The sequence below is a fragment of the Bombina bombina genome, chromosome 6 (genome assembly GCF_027579735.1).
Source record: "Bombina bombina isolate aBomBom1 chromosome 6, aBomBom1.pri, whole genome shotgun sequence".
NCBI lineage: Eukaryota > Metazoa > Chordata > Amphibia > Anura > Bombinatoridae > Bombina > Bombina bombina.
The window spans coordinates 976,356,207-976,378,372 of NC_069504.1; the positions used below are offsets into that span (position 1 = coordinate 976,356,207).

Genomic DNA, 22,166 nt, shown 5'->3' on the forward strand with positions numbered 1-22,166 from the left:
ATCAGACTGATGTACTACAGGAGAGTTCTCTGTGAAAGGCACATATTGAGCAAAGAAAGGCTGCTCATAGGGTGGTAACTAACCATAGAACAAGCTATTATGATATTTTTCATTGCACGCTTCTCTCTTTTTATTTATGCAATTTACATGATTAAGGTCGCATAGACAAAAATGTGGTTGTACTTTTTGAGCTGATGATCTAATGAATACTTTATTTATATAAACAGAGCTAAAGAAACTGTCCCAGCGACAACCATGGCGGGCTTGTGACCACAACTCCAGAGGAGAGATTTACACTGCACAGCCAGTACTCTCCTAAATCCCTCTCTCCTAGGAATTATTCATTTAGGCAAAATTTGGGATTAATATCCTTGAAATTCTTTAATAAATCCTGAACACGTCAAGCCTTGCCTGCTCTTTGACGAGACAAAGAACTACTGGGAGGGAGAGGGAAGTAGGAGGGATACTTAAAGCTTTGTTGTTGGGTGTTTTTGCCTCCTCCTGGCTGGTAACTCTAGTGAATGAGTGGTATAACAATTTTCTGATTCCTATGGGTAAAATCTGTCAAGCTGCTCCTGCATGAGCAAGCCTGCAACCACAAATTTAAGAAACCATTTCTGCGTTTTATCCTCTTCACCACCTCACTTGTTCTGGGTGATTGACAGACTCTTCTCATGCACTTAGTTGCTTGATTGAAGGGGGCGAGATTGTACAGACAATGTGTCAATTGCAGCTTGATATATTTAACTTAATATGTTTATAAAAGTACATTTATGTATCAAAAGTTTTGCACTTTAAAGTTGTTTTTTTAAATGCTGAAAAGTAACCAGATGGTGGTGCCTGTTATTAGATAAATACATGGATTGTATGATAATCTCACATCTTTATTGTTGCTGTTTATATACAAAAGGTATTAAAGAAAAATCAACACTGTATAGGAATTTTACACTAACTGAAGTATGAGACGATAATTTGTCTTAGCCAGGCCAGACCTGTGTGTGCTTGGCAGTTACTTCCACACAAAATAGTTATGGGGTTTAACTTTCAGGTTAACAAAGATCTACTTCCAGTATACTATAAAATAGTTTTTCCCTTAATGTGTTTCCAATTACTTTTTTACCAGCTGCGGAGTATAAAATGTATGAGATTTGCTTTTTTGAGGCTTTTTTGTGTATAAGAATGAGCTGATTTTGTGTGTTTAAGCCACAACCTAATAAAATGGGTTGAGCTTGTAGGTATTATCAGATCTCATTACTTTATCACATTGTGTACATATACATGCTTCTTTATCTTATATCTGTCCATAAACCAATCACCAATACTTGGAGAGAACAATGGAAAATTAACATTGTATTACATTATCTCTTCTTTAACCCACTGGGAGTGTAATTTCTTCTACTGGCTGTGTTAACACAGCTTGGCCTTGAGGCCAAAAACTTTCAGGATGGGTGGGGATACCACAGGCTAAATAAACTATTTCAAATGCCAATATAAGGGTAATGGAAATACTTGTTAACAATTTAATACACTCCAGCAGGTAAAGTGGATCATTAGGAACAAATTAAAGGGGAGAAATTTTTTGAGTAAACTGTCCCTTTAAAGAGACATTAAACCCAATTTTGTTTCTTTCATGATTCAGATAGAGAATACAATTTAAAACAACTTTCTAATTTACTTTTATTATCTAATTTTCTTCCTTCTCTTGATATTCTTTCCTGAAAAGCATATCTAGATAGGCTCAGTAGCTTCTGATTGGTGGCTGCACATAGATGCCTCATGTGATTAGCTCAACAATGTGCATTGCTATTTCTTTAACAAAGGATATCTAAAGAATGAAGCAAATTAGATAATAGAAGTAAATTGGAATGTTGTTTAAAATTGTATTTTCTACCTGAATCATGAAAGACAATTTTTGGGTTTAATGTCCCTTTAAGTCATAATACAAAACTCCTCTAATCAGGAATTTGTGACTGTAGCAAAAAAGTAAATTAGTAAGTGTGCGCTATATTTTCTTTGTTAGGATTATGGAATATTAAAGTCTGTTTTATTTATTGTAAAAAATGTAATTATAAACATTAAAAAATAAATAAATATTAAATTGTTTGAATTGTTGCTTTCCCAATTATTAAACTGTGATGTGAAAACCTTTTTTTCTTTGTCCCCTGAGAGACTTTAGTTCATACTGCAGACTTTATATTATGACCCTAAAACATACTATACAGTGATTTCTTGATCGCTATAGGAGTTATTTATATATGCCCCTAACTGGTGACACATGTATACCTCTGGTCTGAAAAACAATGCAAACTTTTAAAACAAAATTAATGTTTAAATGTTTTATAATTGCTGATATGTAATGTACATGCATAACAAAGGTTGTAGTGTTAAAAATAAAAAGGGTTGTAGATAAATAAAGCAGTAATTAGATGACTGCGACACCCAACTGCACTGGAGACAGCCTGACAGATTCCATTTTGCTTTATAGGTATAAATACATTACTCACAAACCAGCCATCTTGCAGACTCATCATCATGGCTTAAAGTTTAACAATGCAGACTAATATTCATCCCAGGCTAAATAATCTTTTGGTTAAGTGATGTTTTGTAGAGTTGGAAAGAGTCAATTCTAATGTATTATTATGACATTATCCTGTCATTGGTGGTCAGCTTGTATAATCATTCACAGACTCACAGTATCTTAATACCAAGATAATGTGAAGACATTGTATGGAGTATTCCTATTGCAGACAGGCCAATAAGACACCAGAGTACTCCGGCATTGAGATACATAGGACCCAGCCTGAAATAGAGAAAGAAAAGTAGTGAATAGTATAAATTGTGAAGGCAAGAAAACATGCAATTACAAGTTTTTCCCTTAGTGTTGCAATAAATTAACATACTAGCTGAATGTCCTATTTTGTCTAAATACCTTAACACCTTATTTGTGGCAATTGTTTTAAAAAGGGCTAAACCCCTCCCACCAATTGCCTTATCTGGACTTGCTATTGATGTAGACAAAACAAACTGCTGCCATTTCATTAGTAAAACTTACATAGTTTTGTAGTATCACCTGTGCTGAGGCCAGTCAGAGAAAGATATGTAGCAGATTTTGGTTTGTGACGTATACAGTGTACCCCTGTAATTATCTGAATTTGAAATCTCAAAATTCGGACTGTATATTACAAGATTAATATACAGGTGTATATACAAGATGTTTATCGCAGGCATTTGTGTGCTTCAGGTTTATAGCTCGTATTACAAGTCGAAAGTAAATGTGTGAACGCAATCGTGATTTAAGCTAGAATGATTACCGTGTCCTCAGAACTCTGGTTAACTGTATCACAAAACACACCAAAAATACATTAAAATGTACAGTTACAGTCATAATAACACTATCTAATAAAAACTATTAAAAAAAATGCCCAGAAAATGTTATAAGCGCTCAAAGATATGAGAGGCTTTAACATAGAGATACATACATATACATGCCTAAAGGCAGAGAGGTGCAGCAGATACAGATCGACGGGAAAGGTGGATCAGCCTGGCAGAGGCATTTAGGATGGATTGAAGGGGGAGAGGCGGGAAAGAGGAAGGCCAGCGAGTAGGTTATTGCAGTAGTCAAGTCGGGAGATAACAAGGCAGTGGATTATTTGCTTTGTGGTGTCAGCGCTCAGAAAAGGGCGAATTTTGGAAATATTGCGTAGATGGTTGCAGCAGGATGTAGAAAGCGATTGGATATGGGGGACGAAGGATAGATTTGAGTCAAGTGTGACTCCGAGGCAGCAGACTTGGGGTGATGGGGAAATGGTGATGCCGTCAACAGGGATAGAGAAATCAGAAGTCGGTGTAGAGCTTGAGGGGGGGATAAGAAGGAGCTCAGTCTTGGACATGTTAATCTTTAGGTGGTGAGAGGCCATCCAGGAAGAAATACCAGATAAGCAGTCGCTGACATGGGAAAGGACAGATGGAGAGAGAGCAGGGGTGGAGAGGTAGATCTGGGAGTCATCAGCATAGAGGTGATATTTGAAGCCATAATTGTTGATAAGTTTACCCAGCAAAGAAGTATAGATGGAGAAGAGTAGAGGACCCAGAACAGATCCTTGAGGTACTCCAACAGACAGTGGCATAGGAGAGGAGGAGTCACCGGCAAAATACACAGAAAAAGACCTGTGAGAAAGATAGGAGTGAATCCAGGAAAGAGCAGTGTCAGAGAGGCCAAAAGAGCTAAGGGTCTGTAGGAGGAGGGGGTGGTCAACTGTGTCGAAGGCAGCTGAGAGGTCGAGTAAGAGGAGTATAGAATAGTGGCCAATATTATTTGCAGAGAGAAGATTGTTTGTAACCTTGGTAAGGGCAGTCTCAGTTGAATGTTTTGGGCGGAATCCAGATTGCAGTGGGTCAAACAAGGAGTTGGCAGACAGGAAGTGGGTTAGGCGATTGTAAACTAGTTTTTCAAGGAGTTTTGATGTTAGTGGAAGCAGTAATATGGGGCGGTAGCTTTCAGGAGAATTAGGGTTGAGGGATGGTTTTTTGAGTATGGGAGTGACTTTTGCGTGTTTGAAAGAAGATGGGAATGAGCCGGCAGAGAGAGATAGGTTGAAGATGTGGGCAAGAGCAGGAGTGAGGGTGGAAGATAGGGAGGGTATTAGATGGGAAGGGATAGGGTCGAGTGGGCAGGTAGTGAGGCGTGAGGAAGAAAGTAAGGAAGAAACTTCATTCTCAGTGGCTGGATGGAAGATACAGAGGGTGGCAGAGGGAGTAATTGAGCCTGTTGTTGGAATATTGCAGATTTGTGTTGGGATGCTGCTTCGGATAGTACGTGTTTTCTTTAAAAAGTAGTCTGCCAGGGCTTGAGCACTAAAGACAGCCGGGATGGTGGAGCAGGTGGGTAGAGGAGAGAGTTAAAGGTGGAAAAGAGTCGTTTAGGGTTTGAGGAAAGAGTCGATATGAGAGAAGTAGTTTTGCTTGGCTAAGTGAAGGGCAGAAGTGTATGAACGAAGAATAAACTTATAGTGTATGAAATCAGGTTCAGAGTGAGTTTTCCTCCAGACATGCTCAGCAGTACGGGAGCATCAAATAGCATGTTTGCTGAGCATGCCAGGGCTGTAACTGACGGCGTGGTGTTTTGCACAGCTGGGGAGAGGCAAGTGTGTCTAATGCAGAGGAGAGAGTTTTGTTATAGTGGGCTGTAGCGAGATCAGGGCAGGTTATAGTGGAAGTGTAGGGGAGGAGATTTTGAATGATTTTTGAAAATTGGAGCGGGTCCACAGCATGTGTATTTCTGCAGGTGCAGGGGCGGGATGGAGAAGTGGGTTTAGCTTTTGCATTAATATTATAGGTGACCAGGTGATGGTCTGAAATGGGAAAAGGGCGACAGGTGGTGTCAGATATAGAGCAGAGGTAGGAAAATACCAGGTCGATGGAGTGTCCATCGTGGTGAGTCAGGAGTAGGGTGAATTATGAGAGACCGAAGGAGGATGTGAGTGAAAGAAGTTTAGAGGCAGCAGGGGCAGATGGGTTGTCAATGGGAATGTTGAAGTCCCCAAGAATTAAGGTTGGTATATTTGAAGAGAGAAAGTGAGGAAGCCAGGCAGTGAAGTTGTCAAAGAATTGGGAGGTTGGTCCAGGAGGGCGATAGATGACTGCCACTTTGAGGGAGAGGGGGGAGAACAGGCAAATACAGTGGACTTCAAAGGAGGAGAAGGAGAGAGATGGGATTATTAGGTAGGTATTGATAAGTGCAGTAGGGGGAGAGCAGGATGCCAACACCGCCGCCACGTTTCTCACCTGGCCTAGGGGTATGGCTAAAGTGAAGGCCACCATGTGTGAGAGCAGCAATGGAAACAGTGTCAGAAGGAGATAACCAGGTTTCTGCAATTGCTAAAAGGGTGAAAGCATTTGATATGAACAGGTCATGAATGGCTGTATGTTTGTTGCAGACAGAGCGAGAGTTCCATAGTGCGCAGGTGAAAGGAGTGTGTGCGTGTGGGATGCATTGGATGGAAATGAGGTTATGTGTGTTGCTTTTATTAAAGTTTCTATAAGGAGTGCGTGATTGGGTAATGGTGGGGATAAGGATGGGCCCAGGATTTGGAGAGATGTCGTCTGATGCTAATAGCATCAAGATGGAAAGTAAGAGTAGGTGAGAATGAGATTTATAGCAGTGGGGGTATTTTTGTGAGGTGGTGAAGTTTGTTGATATAGATTTTAAAATAGAAATTGGTTCATAAGAGCTAAGGTATTGAGAAGAAAGGAGAGAGAGGCCTATAAAAACTGCATGTGGAGAAGGGTAAGGTATGAGCATGTGAGCATGCTTGCGGAATAGACATGAGACTGTTAAAAGGAAAAGCAGTCCTGAAAACATAGCAGAATGTTAAGTGCAAAATATTTTTTTGAATGAAAATATTTAGCTTGCCTCAAACTTTCCTCAAATCGGGTTCAATTCTTGTCTAATCCTCAGCCTTGCCACTTAAAGATGGTCACTTAGACAGATGGGAGCTTAGAGAGATGTAATACTCTGCAAATGCTCAGGCCCCAGCAAACGCTCTCCCCTAGCTGGTCTTAAATTTATAAGGCTACAGCAGACAGCTGAGTTTAATTGATTGGAGACAGGGAGATAAGTTACACCCAGGTGAGAAGACTAAGAATTGCTACAAGATCAGAGGGATAGGTTCAAGAAAGGAAATTGGGTGGCAATTAATTCATTCATTAAGCAAAGTTTGATAATAGAGAGATGCACATGCTGGGGACAGGAAAGAGCAGATTAATGGAGTAGACAGTTAGTTCACAAGAGTTAAAAACAGTGTAATAAATCCAGCAAAGACAGAGGGTTTTAAAGGGACAGCTTGAGCGCTAACTCCACTAGAAGTGGAAGTGAAGTATCTATATATATATATATTTGTTTATCTGCGTGTACAGATGTATTTATATGTGTGTATATGCATTTACAGACATATACAGTATACACATATAAACACATAAATACATATTTACACACATACAGACATATAAGTGCAGTTAAGTAGATGAAAACATGAAAAATCATATTTATGCAATATTCATATTTAATAAAGTGTTATACTGTGTATTTACTGTAAATATTTCACATTTCAATGTTCTGTACATAGAGAAATATGTTCTAAGTATTTTTAAATACACATTCATATATATATATATATATAGCTATATATATATATATATATATATATATATATATATACTGTATATATATATATATATATATATATATATATATATGTCTGTATATATCTATACCTATATATAATTGTGTATATTATATATATATATATATATATATATACTGTGTGTATATATATATATATATATATATATATATATATATAGGTATAGATATATATTGTGCCAAAATACCATTAGATATATGTAGAAATATGTATTTATTAATAAATAGAACATATTCTGTTATGGGAAGCACATTGGAATGTAAAATATTCATATTTTCATGTCAGGTTAGCACACAGAATATGCAATCGGGTTTGTGCGTGAGTAGGGTTTTTTCCCACTTTTTTGCTGCATTGACTTCTATGGGGGAATACGTTAACGTGATTGTGATATTCAAAGTTCGACTGTTTGTGCGCTTCGGGTTAGCGCGCAAGCCAAAACTTTTAATCTGGCCCTAAATATTACAATCGCAAAGTGGTTCATATCCATTTAAAGAGCGTAACATTACGCTGCACTTTATCTATGCATCTATGTCATGCCTCACACATTTACAATTAGAGGGATGTATCTGTACAGCTCCTTTTATTGAACCAGACAGTGACAGCATTAAAGCTACTCTAGTAGCTCATTTATAACTGCTGCTAAGTGACTTTAGAAGACGTTCCTTATGAGAACAAGGATTAGGAACAACAATTTCTATACGGAACCACCTTAGGGAGAAACCCCAACTTAGTACGAAGGACCGCTTTATCCGCATGAAAAATAAGGTAAGGAGAATCACACTTCAGAGCCGAGAGTTCAGTAACTCTGCGAGCAGAGGAAATGTCAATAAGAAAAAAACCCTTCCAAGATAACAACTTAATATCTACAGAATGCATTGGCTCAAACGGAGCCTGCTGCAAAACTTTAAGCACAAGTTTCAAATTCCAAGGAGGAGCAACAGGTTTATACACAGGCCTGATTCTGACCAGGGCCTGACAAAAAGACTGAACATCTGGCACATCCACCAGATGTTTGTGTAAGAATAGACAGTGCAGAAATCTGATCCTTCAGAGAACTGACTGACAAACCCTTCTCCAGACCTTCCTGGAGAAAAGACAAAATTCTAGGAATCCTGACCCTACTCCAAGAGAAGCCCTTCGAATCACACCAATATAGGTATTTGCACCATACTTTATGGTAAATCTTACGAGTAACCGGTTTGCGAGCCTGAAGCATAGTATCAATGACTGACTTAGAAAATCCACGCTTAACCAAAACTAAGCATTCAATCTCCAAGCATTCATCTTCAGAGAAACTAGATTTGGATGGAGGAGAGGACCCTGAGTTAGAAGGACCTTCCTCAGAGGTAACCTCCAAGTAAGAAGAGATGACATCTTCACTAGGTCTGCAAACCAGATCCTGCAAGGCCATGCAGCAGCTATTAGAATCACAGATGCTTTCTCCTGCTTGATAGGAGAAATTACTCATGGAAGAAGAGCAAAAGGAGGCAACAGGTATGCTAGACCGAAATCCCAAGGAACCACCAGAGCATCTATCAGGGCGGCCTGAGGATCTCTTGACCTTGAACCATACCTTGAAAGCTTGGCATTCTGACGAGACGCCATCAGATCCAACTTTGGCACCCCCCACTTGAGGGTTAACCTGGAAAACACCTCCAGATGGAGAGCCCACTCCCCGGGATGAAAAGTCTGTCTGCTCATTAAATCTGCCTCCCAGTTGTCCACTCCTGGAATGCGGATGGCAGATAGAAGACAATCATGGGCCTCTGCCCACTGAATAATGCGAGTCATCTCCTTCATGGCCAAGGAACTCCTTGGTGGTTGATGTAAGCCACTGAGGTGATGTTGTCCGACTGGAATCTGATAGACCGGGCTAAAGACAACTGAGGCCAAGCCATTAAGGCATTGAAGATCGCTCTCAACTCCAAGATGTTTATGGGTAGAGAAGACTCCTCTCAAGCCTTTAACGAGCCCCAGACTGCTCCCCAGCCTAGCAAGCTGGCGTCCGTGGTCACAATCACCCAGGAAGGTCTTTGGAAGCATGTGCCCTGAGACAGATGATCCTGAGAAATCCACCAAGAGAGAGTCTCTTGTTAACGGATCCAGATCTATCTTCTGAGATAGATCTGAATGGCCTCTGTTCCATTGCCTGAGCATGCATAATTGTAGAGATCTCAGATGAAGTCGAGCAAAAGGAATGATGTCCATGGAAGCGACCATCAGACCAATTACCTCCATGCATTGATCCACTGATGGACGAACAGTAGACTGGAGAGTGGCAGGATTTTCTGACCTCCATCAGAAAAATCTTCATAGATAGGGAATCTATGATGGTCCCTAAGAAACAAACCCTTGTAGTTGGAACAAGTGAACTCTTCTCCAGATTTACTTTCCATCCATGGGAATGTAGAAAAGACAACCAGAACTCTGTATGAGAGTTTACTAGTTGAAAAGATGATGCCTGAACCAATATGTCATCCAGGTAAGGCGCCACTGCAATTCCCTGAGACCTGACAACTGCCAAGATAGCCCCCAGAACCTTTTTGAAAAATCTGGGAGCTGTGGCAAGACCAAACGGAAGAGCAACAAGTTGAAAGTGTTTGTCTAGAAACGCGATCCTTAGGAACTGGTGATGAGCCCTGTGAATGGGAACATGAAGATACACGTCCTTCAGGTCTATGGTCAACATGAACTGACTCTCTTGGACCAAAGAATAAATGGAACGAATGGTTTCTATTTTGAAGGACGATACCCTGAGAAATTTGTTGAGACATTTTAGGTCTAAAATAGGTCAAAAAGTTCCCTCTTTTTTGGGAACCACAAACAGATTTGAATAAAATCCTAGACCCTGTTTCCTTACTGGGACTGGAACAATCAATCCCAGGGAGGAAAGGTCCTGAACGCAGCTTAAGATTGACTATCTTTTTACCTGATCTGCAGATAATCTTAAGGGGGAATCTGCCCCTGGGAGGACAAGTCTTGAACTCTATTTTGTAAACCTGAGATACTATGTCCACAGCCCAAGGGTCTGAGCAATCGCATATCCAGGCTTGTCGAAACAAGAAAAGTCTGCTCCCCACTAAATCCAATCCTGGACTGGGAGCAGACCCTTCATGCTGACTTAGTCTCAGACAAAGGCTTCTTTGATTGCTTTCCCTTATTCCAAGTCTGATTGGATCTCCAAGAGGACTTGGACTGCTCCAGCATGGAGGAGGAAGAGGAAGACTTTTGACCTTTGAAGTTATGAGAGGAACGAAAATTTGAATTTTGTCACCCCTTAGGTCTATTCTTCTTCTGGCAGAGAAGACCCTTTTTCCACCCGTAATTTCAGAAATTATCTCCGCCAGACCAGGACCAAACAGGGTCTTACCTTTGTAAGGTAGCGACAGGAGCTTGGACTTAGAGGTAACATCAGCTGACCAAGGTTTCAACCACAGAGCCCTGTGGGCTAGAACAGTGAAGCCAGACATCTTGGCTCCCAGTCTAATGACTTGCATGTTGGCATCAGAGATAAAGGAATCCCTGGCTTATCCCATTACTGTGCTATGATCTCCGACACATGGTCTGGAACAGGAAACACTTCCACAGAGGAAGGAACATCATAGTATTTATTAAGCTTACAAGATTTTTTAGGATTGACAGCGGCAGAAGAATCAGAGTCGTCCAAAGTAGCCAGTACCTCCTTTAGAAGAAAATGAAGGTGTTCAAGCTTAAATCTGAAGTTTACTTCTTCATAATCAGTCAAAGAATTTATACTGTCAGAATCTGAGATCTCACCCTCAGAAGCAATCCAGGTACCCTCCTCATCCGACTTATGGGGGAGGTCAACCATCGCAGAAGAAGATGGAACAGACACCAGAAATATGCTTTGAATATCTCTTGTGCTTACCCGTCATGGAAAAAGCAGATAAAGCCGCAGACACCGCAGGACATATCTGTGCAGCAAAATCTATAGGCAAATACATGCCTCCAGGAGGCTGAGAGGAACCACAGGGCACTGTATGTGATGCCACTGAGGCTTGGGACGTTTGAGGAGAAAGATATGGCATATCCTGAACAGCATTATCCTGAGAATTTATCTTTAAACTTTAAAGTTCTAGCTAAACATGAGGAACAAAATTGCATAGGCAAAACAATTTGGGCTTCTAAACATAATAAACATTTGTCAAGAGAAACAGACTCCTGTTCAGTGTCGATAGCTGAGTAATTTCCCCCAAAATTAAAGGAATGAACACTAAATAAAAAAATGACAATCTTCACTTTGAGAAAAAATTTTTAGACTCAGAGCGCAGAAATATAAAATAACAAAAGCAAAAATTGCGCCTCTTCACCTCAGTCAGCCTGAGGTGCCCTACCTGAACCTTCACCAGATATCACAGAAACACCTTGCATAAATGGAAAATGAGTCGCCTTTCCACCTCACAGGAGAAAAACTAGCATCAGCATGACGCCGCTCCGCTCAGTGTCTCAAGCGGTAAAGCCTACAGTCACATGACCGGCACAAAGAGAACTGTGCAATAACCTAAAAGTGCGCGTCTCTTTCGGAAATTAAAACTGGAAAAGTGAAAATTGCTGTTGTGTCAAACATACAAAGTCCCTAATAAAAATGATATATCTCATCCTGAGAAGGCCACTAAATAAAAACATCTTGAGCCCCAGATGTATCATTCCATAAACAGTAAGGGAAGTTATTAACCCCTTAGTCTCCACATACAAAAGTACCTGCACACTGCCCCAAAAAATCCTCCATAAAGGATTAAATATGCCCCAGAAATCTAATGAAGAAATATATAGTAAAAGTCTCCAGTACCTAGGAGGCAAGAGCACTTACCTGCAAATCCAGCTGTCGGGCAGGAAGACAGCTCACAAGGCGTGAAAGGACACATACAGAAACCTGTAGAAAAAGAAAGAACAGTAACCAACTCTGGCTTTATATAACTAGGGTAGCAATTATGTTGACTGGGGGTTATGGGTAAGGGAAGTGACACTTAACAGCTCTGCTGGGGTGCTCTTTGCCTCCTCCTGCTGGTCAGAAATGAATATCCCACTATTAATTGGAATTACGTTGTGGACTCTCCATGTATTAGGAAAGAAATAATAATTTACTGCATCACTAAAGTATATTTTCCACTTGGATTATAAGATCTATAGGGGTTGAATTATCTTTGTGCGGGCGGACATCGATAAATGTCAACAGCATACGCTGTCAGCATTTATCATTGCAGAAGCATTTCTTGTGAAATGCTTGTGCAATACCACCCCTGCAGATTTGTGGCCAATTGGCCGCTAGCAGGGGGTTTCAATCAACCCTATCTTATCCGATCGGGATGATAGCTGTCTGCCGCCTCATAGTTGGTGGCGAGTTAAGGAGCAGCGGTCTTCTTAACTCCTGTTTCTGGCGAGCCTGAAGGCTCGCGCCGAAACAGCTGTAAATGGCTGCATTCGAGATTGATAAATCGGCCCCATAGTGTGAAGGGCCCTGAAATCCTTCTATCCCAGTCTGTCTTCCCTGTCTTTATTTACTGTACCCCTGTTTAGCACAGTGGAATCTGTTAGTGCCTTACACATATAGATAATAACATGCCCAGGATTGCCAAAGATTAGATACCAAGAAAAAGAAGCCAATTTGTTAAGTGAAGTTGTAAAGTGTTTTTTCTACTACTGCATTGCTCTTTCTGAATCATTAAAGTTTATTTTTTATTGCACTGTCACTTTAAGATGAAAAGACCAATGGTTGCAGTAACACAGAACCAGAGACTGTACTTTAGTGATAGAGGGAAATATTGTTGTACTCAAACACTAAACATCAGCACTTCAACTACTATAAATATTTATTGAAATACATGTGGTAAAGCATTGGGAGAGAATGATTAAGCAAACAGTTGTTTTTTTAAAGCAGTAAAAAGCTTAGTCAGAATTAGTTCCCTGTTAGCCTTCACTACATTTTTAGCATGCCACAAAAACATCTGTAAAAGAAATGGCAGTCAGTGTATTTCCAGCTGTTGGTATGTTTAGCCAATTGTCTTGAAATTTTCAGAATATGTTTGAATAGATAGAATATTGTATTGTGTGAACTTTGGGGGAAATTGGTTGACATCTACGTTCATTTTTCTACGTTAAGCCACATTAAGCTTCCCAAAAACAAGCTTATTGTCACTCATTTGTCTTGTGGGAAACCAAAATCCATGAAACTTTTAGGATAGGCTTGGATAGTGAAAAACTGAGTTTGTGACAAGTTTCAAGGCAATTGATTGATGTTAAGGCACAATTTTTACATTAAGCTGCTTACAAGACATTAAAATGATGGTAAATCCGGCCAAAGTGCTCCACATATTTGTAAAGGACTTATCCTAAAAAGCATATTGATATGATTTTTTATTAATCAATTCATCAGCACACTGAATAATTTTACTTTTATTCCTGCTGTGTTACTGTATAGAATTCAGCCTCTCTCTAAGATTTTTGAAGCTCCTTCTTTGAGTGGCATCTGTTGTAGCCAATCAGAGCCTCACCATGCGCCCCATGTAAAAGTCTTATTGAAATGCGCATGAGCTACAAGCAAATTATGCTATTTGCGCAACAGAATAAGTCGAAACCGCAAAAGAAAAACATAAATTATGCGTACCTGATAATTTAATTTCCATCTGTATCAGGAGAGTCCACTGCTTCATTCCTTAATTGTGGGAATACAGAACCTGGCCACCAGGAGGAGGCAGAGACACCCCAGCCAATGACTTAAATGCCTCCCCCACTCCCCTCATCCCCCAGTCATTCTGCCGAGGGAACAAGGAACAGTAGGAGAAATATCAAGGTATAAATAGCACCAGAAGAACAAACAAAAATTTTGGTCCGCCCAACGGAAAAAAACGGGCAGTGGTCGTGGACTCTCCTCATACAGATGGAAATTAAATTATCAGGTAAGCATAATTTATGTTTTCCATCTTAATATGAGGAGAGTCCACGGCTTCATTCCTTACTTGTGGGAAACATATACCTAAGCTCTAGAGGACACTGAATGAAAAAACGGGAGGGTAAAAAGATAGGCGGACCCTATTCTGAGGGCACCATAGCCTGCAAAACCTTTCTCCCAAAAGCTGCTTCAGCTGAAGCAAACACGTCAAGTTTGTAAAACTTTGAAAAAGTATGTAAGGAGGACCAGGTAGCCGCCCTACAAATCTGCTCCATAGAGGCCTCATTTTTGAAGGCCCAAGAAGCCACAGCTCTAGTTGAATGAGACATAATCCTCTGAGGAGGCTTATATCCCGCATATGCTAAGCGGATAATGCTCCTCAACCAAAAAGATAGGGAAGTGGCAGAAGCCTTCTGCGCTTCCCAGAATAGACAACAAACAATGCTGAAGTCTGTCTAAAATCCTTCGTAGCCTGAAGGTAGAATTTCAAAGCTCGAACCACATTCAAATTATGAAGCAATCGTTCCTTCGAAGAAGGATTAGGACACAAGGAAGGAACCACGATCTCCTGATTGATGTTGCGATCAGACACCACCTTAGGGAGGAAACCCAACCCAGTGTGAAGAACAGCCTTATCACCGTGAAAAACTAGGTTTGGAGGCTCACATTGCAAGGCTGCCATCTCAGAGACTCTGCGTGCCGAAGTAATAGCCAGTAGAAAAAGAACCTTCCAAGACAATGAGGCCTTTGCAGCCGTGGACCTGAATACGATCTCCATATTTATAAAAAAAGCTGCGCACTAAGTACGGGGTGATGAGCAGCGGACTGTTACCTAGCAGTCATCGATCTCGCTGCTATTCGGCTTTTTACCAACTTTATTTATACCCTGTCACTAAACACTGCAACATCTCTATCTTATGATAAATTTAAACTTACCTTTAGAATTAAAATAAACTATATTAAACTATTAATTAACCTACCCCAACTATTATACTAAAAATACATTAAACTACCAATTAAAACTATATTACATATTTCAAAACCTAACCCTACTCACATTATTTAAATATACAATTACAAATTTCTAAACTACAAAAAAAAATAAACACTAAGGCTTAGATTTGGAGTTTGGCGGTAGCCGTGAAAACCAGCGTTAGAGGCTCCTAATGCTGGTTTTAGGCTACCGCCGGTATTTGGAGTCAGTCAAAAAAGGGTCTAACGCTCACTTTTCAGCCGCGACTTTTCCATACCGCAGATCCCCTTACGTCATTTGCGTATCCTATCTTTTCAATGGGATCTTTCTGACTCCGGTATTTAGAGTCGTGGCTGAAGTGAGCGTTAGAAATCTAACAACAAAACTCCAGCCGCAGAGAAAAGCCAGTAGTTAAGAGCTTTCTGGGCTAACGCCGGTTCATAAAGCTCTTAACTACTGTGCTCTAAAGTACACTAACACCCATAAACTACCTATGTACCCCTAAACCGAGGTCCCCCCACATCGCCACAACTAGATTAAAAATTTTTAACCCCTAATCTGCCGACCGCCACCTAAATTATACTTATGCACCCCTAATCTGCTGCCCCTAACACCGCCGACCCCTATATTATATTTATTAACCCCTAACCTGCCCCCCACAACGTCGCCGCCACCTACCTACAATAATTAACCCCTAATCTGCCTTCCGCACGCCGCCGCCACCTACATTATAGCTATATACCCCGAATCTGCTGCCCCTAACACCGCCGACCCCTATATTATATTTATTAACCCCTAATCTGCCCCCCTCAATGTCCCCTCCACCTGCCTACACTTATTAACCCCTAATCTGCCGAGCGGACCGCACCGCTACTATATTAAAGTTATTAACCCCTAATCAGCCTCACTAACCCTATAATAAAAATAGTATTAACCCCTAATCTGCCCTCCCTAACATCGCCGACACCTAACTTCAAACATTAACCCCTAATCTGCCGACTGGAGCTCACCGCTATTCTAATAAATGTATTAACCCCTAAAGCTAAGTCTAACCCTAACACTAACACCCCCCTAAATTAAATATAATTTAAATCTAACGACATTAATTAACTCTTATTAAATAAATTATTCCTATTTAAAGCTAAATACTTACCTGTAAAATAAATCCTAATATAGCTACAATATAAATTATAATTATATTATAGCTATTTTAGGATTTATATTTATTTTACAGGTAACTTTGTATTTATTTTAACCAGGTATTCATCCGATGAGGACCGGCTCCATCTTGAAGACCTCCACCGCGGACCCATCTTCTTCCGACGACGACTTCCCGACGAATGACGGTTCCTTTAAGGGACATCATCCAAGATGGCGTCCCTCGAATTCCGATTGGCTGATAGGATTCTATCAGCCAATCGGAATTAAGGTAGGAAAATTCTGATTGGCTGATGGAATCAGCCAATCAGAATCAAGTTCAATCCGATTGGCTGATTGGATCAGCCAATCGGATTGAACTTGATTCTGATTGGCTGATTCCATCAGCCAATCAGAATATTCCTACATTAATTCCGATTGGCTGATAGAATCCTATCAGCCAATCGGAATTCGAGGGACGCGATCTTGGATGACGTAATTTAAAGGAACCGTCATTCGTCGTCTAGTCGTTGGTTGAAGAGGATGTTCCGCGTCGACTTGGAAGAAGATGGTTCCGCTCCGCTCCAGAAGAAAGAAGATTGAAGATGCGGCTTGATAGAAGACTTCATCCAGTTGATGGACTTCCGACTTCAGCCCGAGGATGGATTTCTTCAGTCGCCGCTTGGATCCAGACTTCAGCCCGAGGATGGACGTCGCTCTTCAGCCCCCCGCTTGGGCTTGGATCAACACTTCCGAGGCTTGGATCAAGACTTCCAAGGACGGATCGGTGAACCTGGCAGGGTGAAGATAAGGTAGGAAGATCTTCGGGGGCTTAGTGTTAGGTTTATTTAAGGGGGGTTTGGGTTAGATTAGGGGTATGTGGGTGGTGGGTTGTAATGTTGGGGGGGTATTGTATGTTTTTTTTACAGGCAAAAGAGCTGAATTCTTTGGGGCATGCCCCGCAAAGGGCCCTGTTCAGGGCTGGTAAGGTAAAAGAGCTTTGAACTTTTGTAATTTAGAATAGGGTAGGGCATTTTTTTATTTTGGGGGGCTTTGTTATTTTATTAGGGGGCTTAGAGTAGGTGTAATTAGTTTAAAATTGTTGTAATATTTTTCTAATGTTTGTAAATATTTTTTTATTTTTTGTAACTTAGTTCTTTTTTATTTTTTGTACTTTAGCAAGTTTATTTCATTGTATTTATTTGTAGATATTGTATTTAATTAATGTATTGATAGTGTAGTGTTAGGTTTAATTGTAGGTAATTGTTGGTAGTTTATTTAATTAATTTATTGATAGTCTAGTGTTAGGTTTAATTGTAACTTAGGTTAGGATTTATTTTACAGGTAATTTGTAATTATTTTAACTATTTTAGCTATTAAATAGTTCTTAACTATTTAATAGCTATTGTACCTGGTTAAAATAAATACAAAGTTACCTGTAAAATAAATATAAATCCTAAAATAGCTATAATATAATTATAATTTATATTGTAGCTATATTAGGATTTATTTTACAGGTAAGTATTTAGCTTTAAATAGGAATAATTTATTTAATAAGAGTTAATTAATTTCGTTAGATTTAAATTATATTTAACTTAGGGGGGTGTTAGTGTTAGGGTTAGACTTAGCTTTAGGGGTTAATACATTTATTAGAATAGCGGTGAGCTCCAGTCGGCAGATTAGGGGTTAATGTTTGAAGTTAGGTGTCGGCGATGTTAGGGAGGGCAGATTAGGGGTTAATACAATTTATTATAGGGCTAGTGAGGCGGATTAGGGGTTAATAACTTTATAATAATAGCGGTGCGGTCCGCTCGGCAGATTAGGGGTTAATAAGTGTAGGCAGGTGGAGGCGACGTTGTGGGGGGCAGATTAGGGGTTAATAAATATAATATAGGGGTCGGCGGTGTTAGGGGCAGCAGATTAGGGGTACATAGGGATAATGTAAGTAGCGGCGGTTTACGGAGCGGCAGATTAGGGGTTAATAATAATATGCAGGGGTCAGCGATAGCGGGGGCGGCAGATTAGGGGTTAATAAGTGTAAGGTTAGGGGTGTTTAGACTCGGGGTACATGTTAGGGTGTTAGGTGCAGACGTAGGAAGTGTTTCCCCATAGCAAACAATGGGGCTGCGTTAGGAGCTGAACGCGGCTTTTTTGCAGGTGTTAGGTTTTTTTTCAGCTCAAACAGCCCCATTGTTTCCTATGGGGGAATCGTGCACGAGCACGTTTTTGAGGCTGGCCGCGTCCGTAAGCAACTCTGGTATCGAGAGTTGCAGTTGCGTTAAATATGCTCTATGCTCCTTTTTTGGAGCCTAATGCAGCCATTCTGTGGACTCTCAATACCAGAGTTATTTTAAAGGTGCGGCCAGAAAAAAGCCAAGCGTAAGCTACGCGGGTCGTTACCGACAAAACTCTAAATCTAGCCGTAAGTTACAAACAATAAAAAACACTAAGTTACAAAAAATAAAAAACCACAGTATCAAAAATAAAAAAGAATTACACCTAATCTAATAGCCCTATCAAAATAAAAAAGCCCCCCCAAAATAAAAAACCCTAGCCTACAATAAACTACCAATGGCCCTTAAAAGGGCCTTTTGCGGGGCATTGCCACAAAGAAATCAGCTCTTTTACCTGGAAACAAAATACAAACACCCCCCCAGCAGTAAAACCCACCACCCACACAAACAAACCCCCCAAATAAAAACCCTATCTAAAAAACCTAAGCTCCCCATTGCCCTGAAAAGGGCATTTGTATGAGCATTGCCCTTAAAAGGGAATTTAGCTCTTTTACTGTCCAGACCCTACTCTAAAAATAAAACCCACCCAAAAAACCCTTAGAAAAACCTAACACTAACCCCCGACGATCCACTTACAGTTTTTGAAGTTCTGCTTGAAGGATCCATCCAGCCGGCAAGAAGTCTTCATCCGGACGGCCTCATCCATCTTCATCCATCCGGTGAAGTCTTCATCCATGCAGCCTCTTCTATCTGCATCCATCCGGCAAGGAGCAGGTCCATCCTGAAGACATCCGGCATGGAGCGGGTCCATACTGAAGACATCCTAGGAGATCCTCTTCAATACGGTCTCCACCGTAAACTGGATCTTGAATGCAAGTGACGTCATCCAAGATGGTGTCCCTTGCATTCCTATTGGCTGAAAGGTTCCAATCAGCCAATATGATTAGACCTGCTAAAATCCTATTGGCTGTTCCAATCAGTCAATAGGATTTGAGCAGTTCTCATCCTATTGGCTGTTCCAATCAGTCAATAGGATTGAGCTCTCATCCTATTGGCTGATTGGAACAGCCAATAGGATGAGAGCTGCTCAAATCCTATTGGCTGATTGGAACAGCTAATAGGATTTTAGTGGCTCTAATCCTATTGGTTGATTGGAAACTTTCAGCCAATAGGAATGAAAGGGACGCCATATTGGATGATGTCACTTGCAATCAAGATCCAGTTTACAGCGGTGACCGCATTGAAGAGGAGCTCCTCGACGGACATCTTTAGGATGGACCCGCTCCCCGCCGCATGGATGAAGATGGAAGAGGCCGCCCAGATGAAGACTTCTTGCCAGCTGGATGAATCCTTCAAGCCGAACTTCAAAAACTGTAAGTGGATCGTCGGGGGTTAGTGTTAGGTTTTTTTAAGGGTTTTTTGGGTGGGTTTTATTTTTAGAGTAGGGTTTGGGCAGTAAAAGAGCTAAATGCCCTTTTAAGGGCAATGCCCATACATATGCCCTTTTCAGGGCAATGGGGAGCTTAGTTTTTTTAGATAGGGTTTTCATTTGGGGGGGTTTGGTTGTGTGGGTGGTGGGTTATACTGATGGGAGGGTGTTTGTATTTTTTTTCCAGGAAAAAGAGCTTATTTCTTTGGGGCAATCCCCCGCAAAAGGCCCTTTTAGGGCCATTGGCAGTTTATTCTAGGCTAGGGTTTTTTATTTTGGGGGGGCTTTTTTATTTTGATAGGGCTATTAGATTAGGCATATTTTTTATTTTTGATACTGTGGTTTTTTTATTTTTTTTAACTTGGTGTTTTTTATTTTTGTAACTTAGTGTTTATTTTTTTGTAATTTAGAAATTTTTAATTGTATATTTAAATAATTTGAGTAGGGTTAGGTTTTTAAATATGTAATATAGTTAATTTAATTGGTAGTTTAATGTATTTTTAGTATAATAGTTAGGGTAGGTTAATTAATAGTTTAATATAATTTAATTTAATTGTAGGATAATAGTTAGGGTAGGTTAATTAATAGTTTAATATAGTTTCTTTTAATTCTAAAGGTAAGTTTAAATTTATTATAAAGATAGGGATGTTGTAATTTTATTGTAAAGTTAGCGGGTTGTTAGGTTAAGGGTTAATAGCTTAATTTAGTTTATGGCGATGTGGGGGGCTGGCGGTTTAGGGGTTAATAGGTTTAGTTAGTGGTAGTGATGTGGGAGGCCAGAGGTTAAGGGGTTAATACTTTTATTTAGTTGCGGTGGGGTCCGGGAGCGGTGGGATAGGGGTTAATACATTTTATTTAGTGGCAGCGATGTTGGGGCGACAGATTAGGGGTGTTTAGACTCGGGGCTTATGTTAGGGTGTTAGGTGTATGGTTTTCTACCATAGAAATCAATGGGATATCTGGCAGCAGCGAACATAAGCTTTCGCTGCTTTTATACTCCCATTGATTCCTATGGCATCCGCGGCATCCAGGGTGGCGGATTGAAAACCAGGTACGCTGGGCCGGAATAGCCACGAGCGTACCGGTTAACTATTTGATAACTTTTAAAAAGTGTCAAATAGTGCCGAATGTGTATTACATCTGCAATGACGTAAGCATCAATCTGTGTCGGATTGAGACCGGTGGATCGTATGTTATGTCACAGATTTCAAATTTTGCCGGTCTGTAGGCTTTAATAACTAGGTCGAATCAAGCTCGCCACAATTACGCTGCAGAATTCCAGCGTATTTCAGGTTGACGGCTTGATAAATATCCCCCAATAACTTAATGTCAACCGAATGCATGGGCTCAAATGGAGCCCTCTGCAAAACCTTAAGGACCAAATTTAAACTCCAAGGAGGAGCGGAATGTCTAAACACAGGTCTGATTCTGGACAGAGCTTGAACAAAAGACTTAATATCATTAAGCTCAGCTAGCCTCTTGTGTAGTTACACAGATAGCGCCGAAATCTGTCCCTTTAAGGAACTAGCGGCAAGTCCCTTCTCCAAGCCGTCCTGGAGAAAGGGAAAAATCATGGATACCTTGTCCTTATGCCAGGGGAATCCACGTTCTTCACACCAGAATAAGTAGGTCCTCCACACCTTATAGTAGATGCAACGGGTGACCGACTTTCTAGCTTGAATGAGAGTATCAATTACTCTCTCAGAAAAACCTCTCTTGGCTAGGACTAGGCATTCAATCTTCATGCAGTCAGCCTCAGAGAATCCAGATTTTGATGAACAAAGGGACCCTGTTCCAGCAGATCACTGCGACAAGGTAACCTCTATGGAGGAGATGACGACATCCCCACCAGGTCCGCAAACCACATCCTTGGAGGCCAGGATGGAGCAATTAAAATAGTCGAAGCTTGCTCCTGCTTGATGAGGGCCACTACCTGAGGTAGAAGTGGTAACGGAGGAAAAATGTAAACTAGATTGAACCCCCAGGGCACTGCTAAGGCATCTAACAGTTCTGCCTGAGGATCCCTGGACCTCGACCCATATCTGGGTAGTTTGGCATTGAGTCTGGATGTCATGAGATCAATCACAGGCGTCCCCCATCTGTTGCAAATCTCCGCAAACATCTTGGGATGAAGAGACCATTTCCCCAGCTGAAACGATTGTCTGCTGAGAAAGTCCACTTCCCAGTTGTCCACACCTGGAATGTAGATCACTGACAGCGCGCAGCTGTGGGCCTCTGCCCATTTCAGAATCCGATATACTTCTCTCATAGCTAGGGAGCT

General features: G+C 40.7%; 1 protein-coding gene across 4 annotated transcripts in view; it reads right to left on the bottom strand.

Annotated features, from left to right (window-relative positions):
* Positions 1-863: 863 nt before the first annotated feature.
* LOC128664000 (leukotriene C4 synthase) overlaps positions 864-22,166 on the bottom strand; it is a 305,297-nt gene continuing 283,994 nt past the window's right edge. For all 4 annotated transcript variants that reach the window (XM_053718634.1, XM_053718637.1, XM_053718636.1 and 1 more), the window contains one exon: positions 864-2,800. In XM_053718634.1, the coding sequence (XP_053574609.1) occupies positions 2,689-2,800 (112 nt within the window). In that variant the 3' untranslated portion in view covers positions 864-2,688. The remainder of the gene's footprint in view (positions 2,801-22,166) is intronic.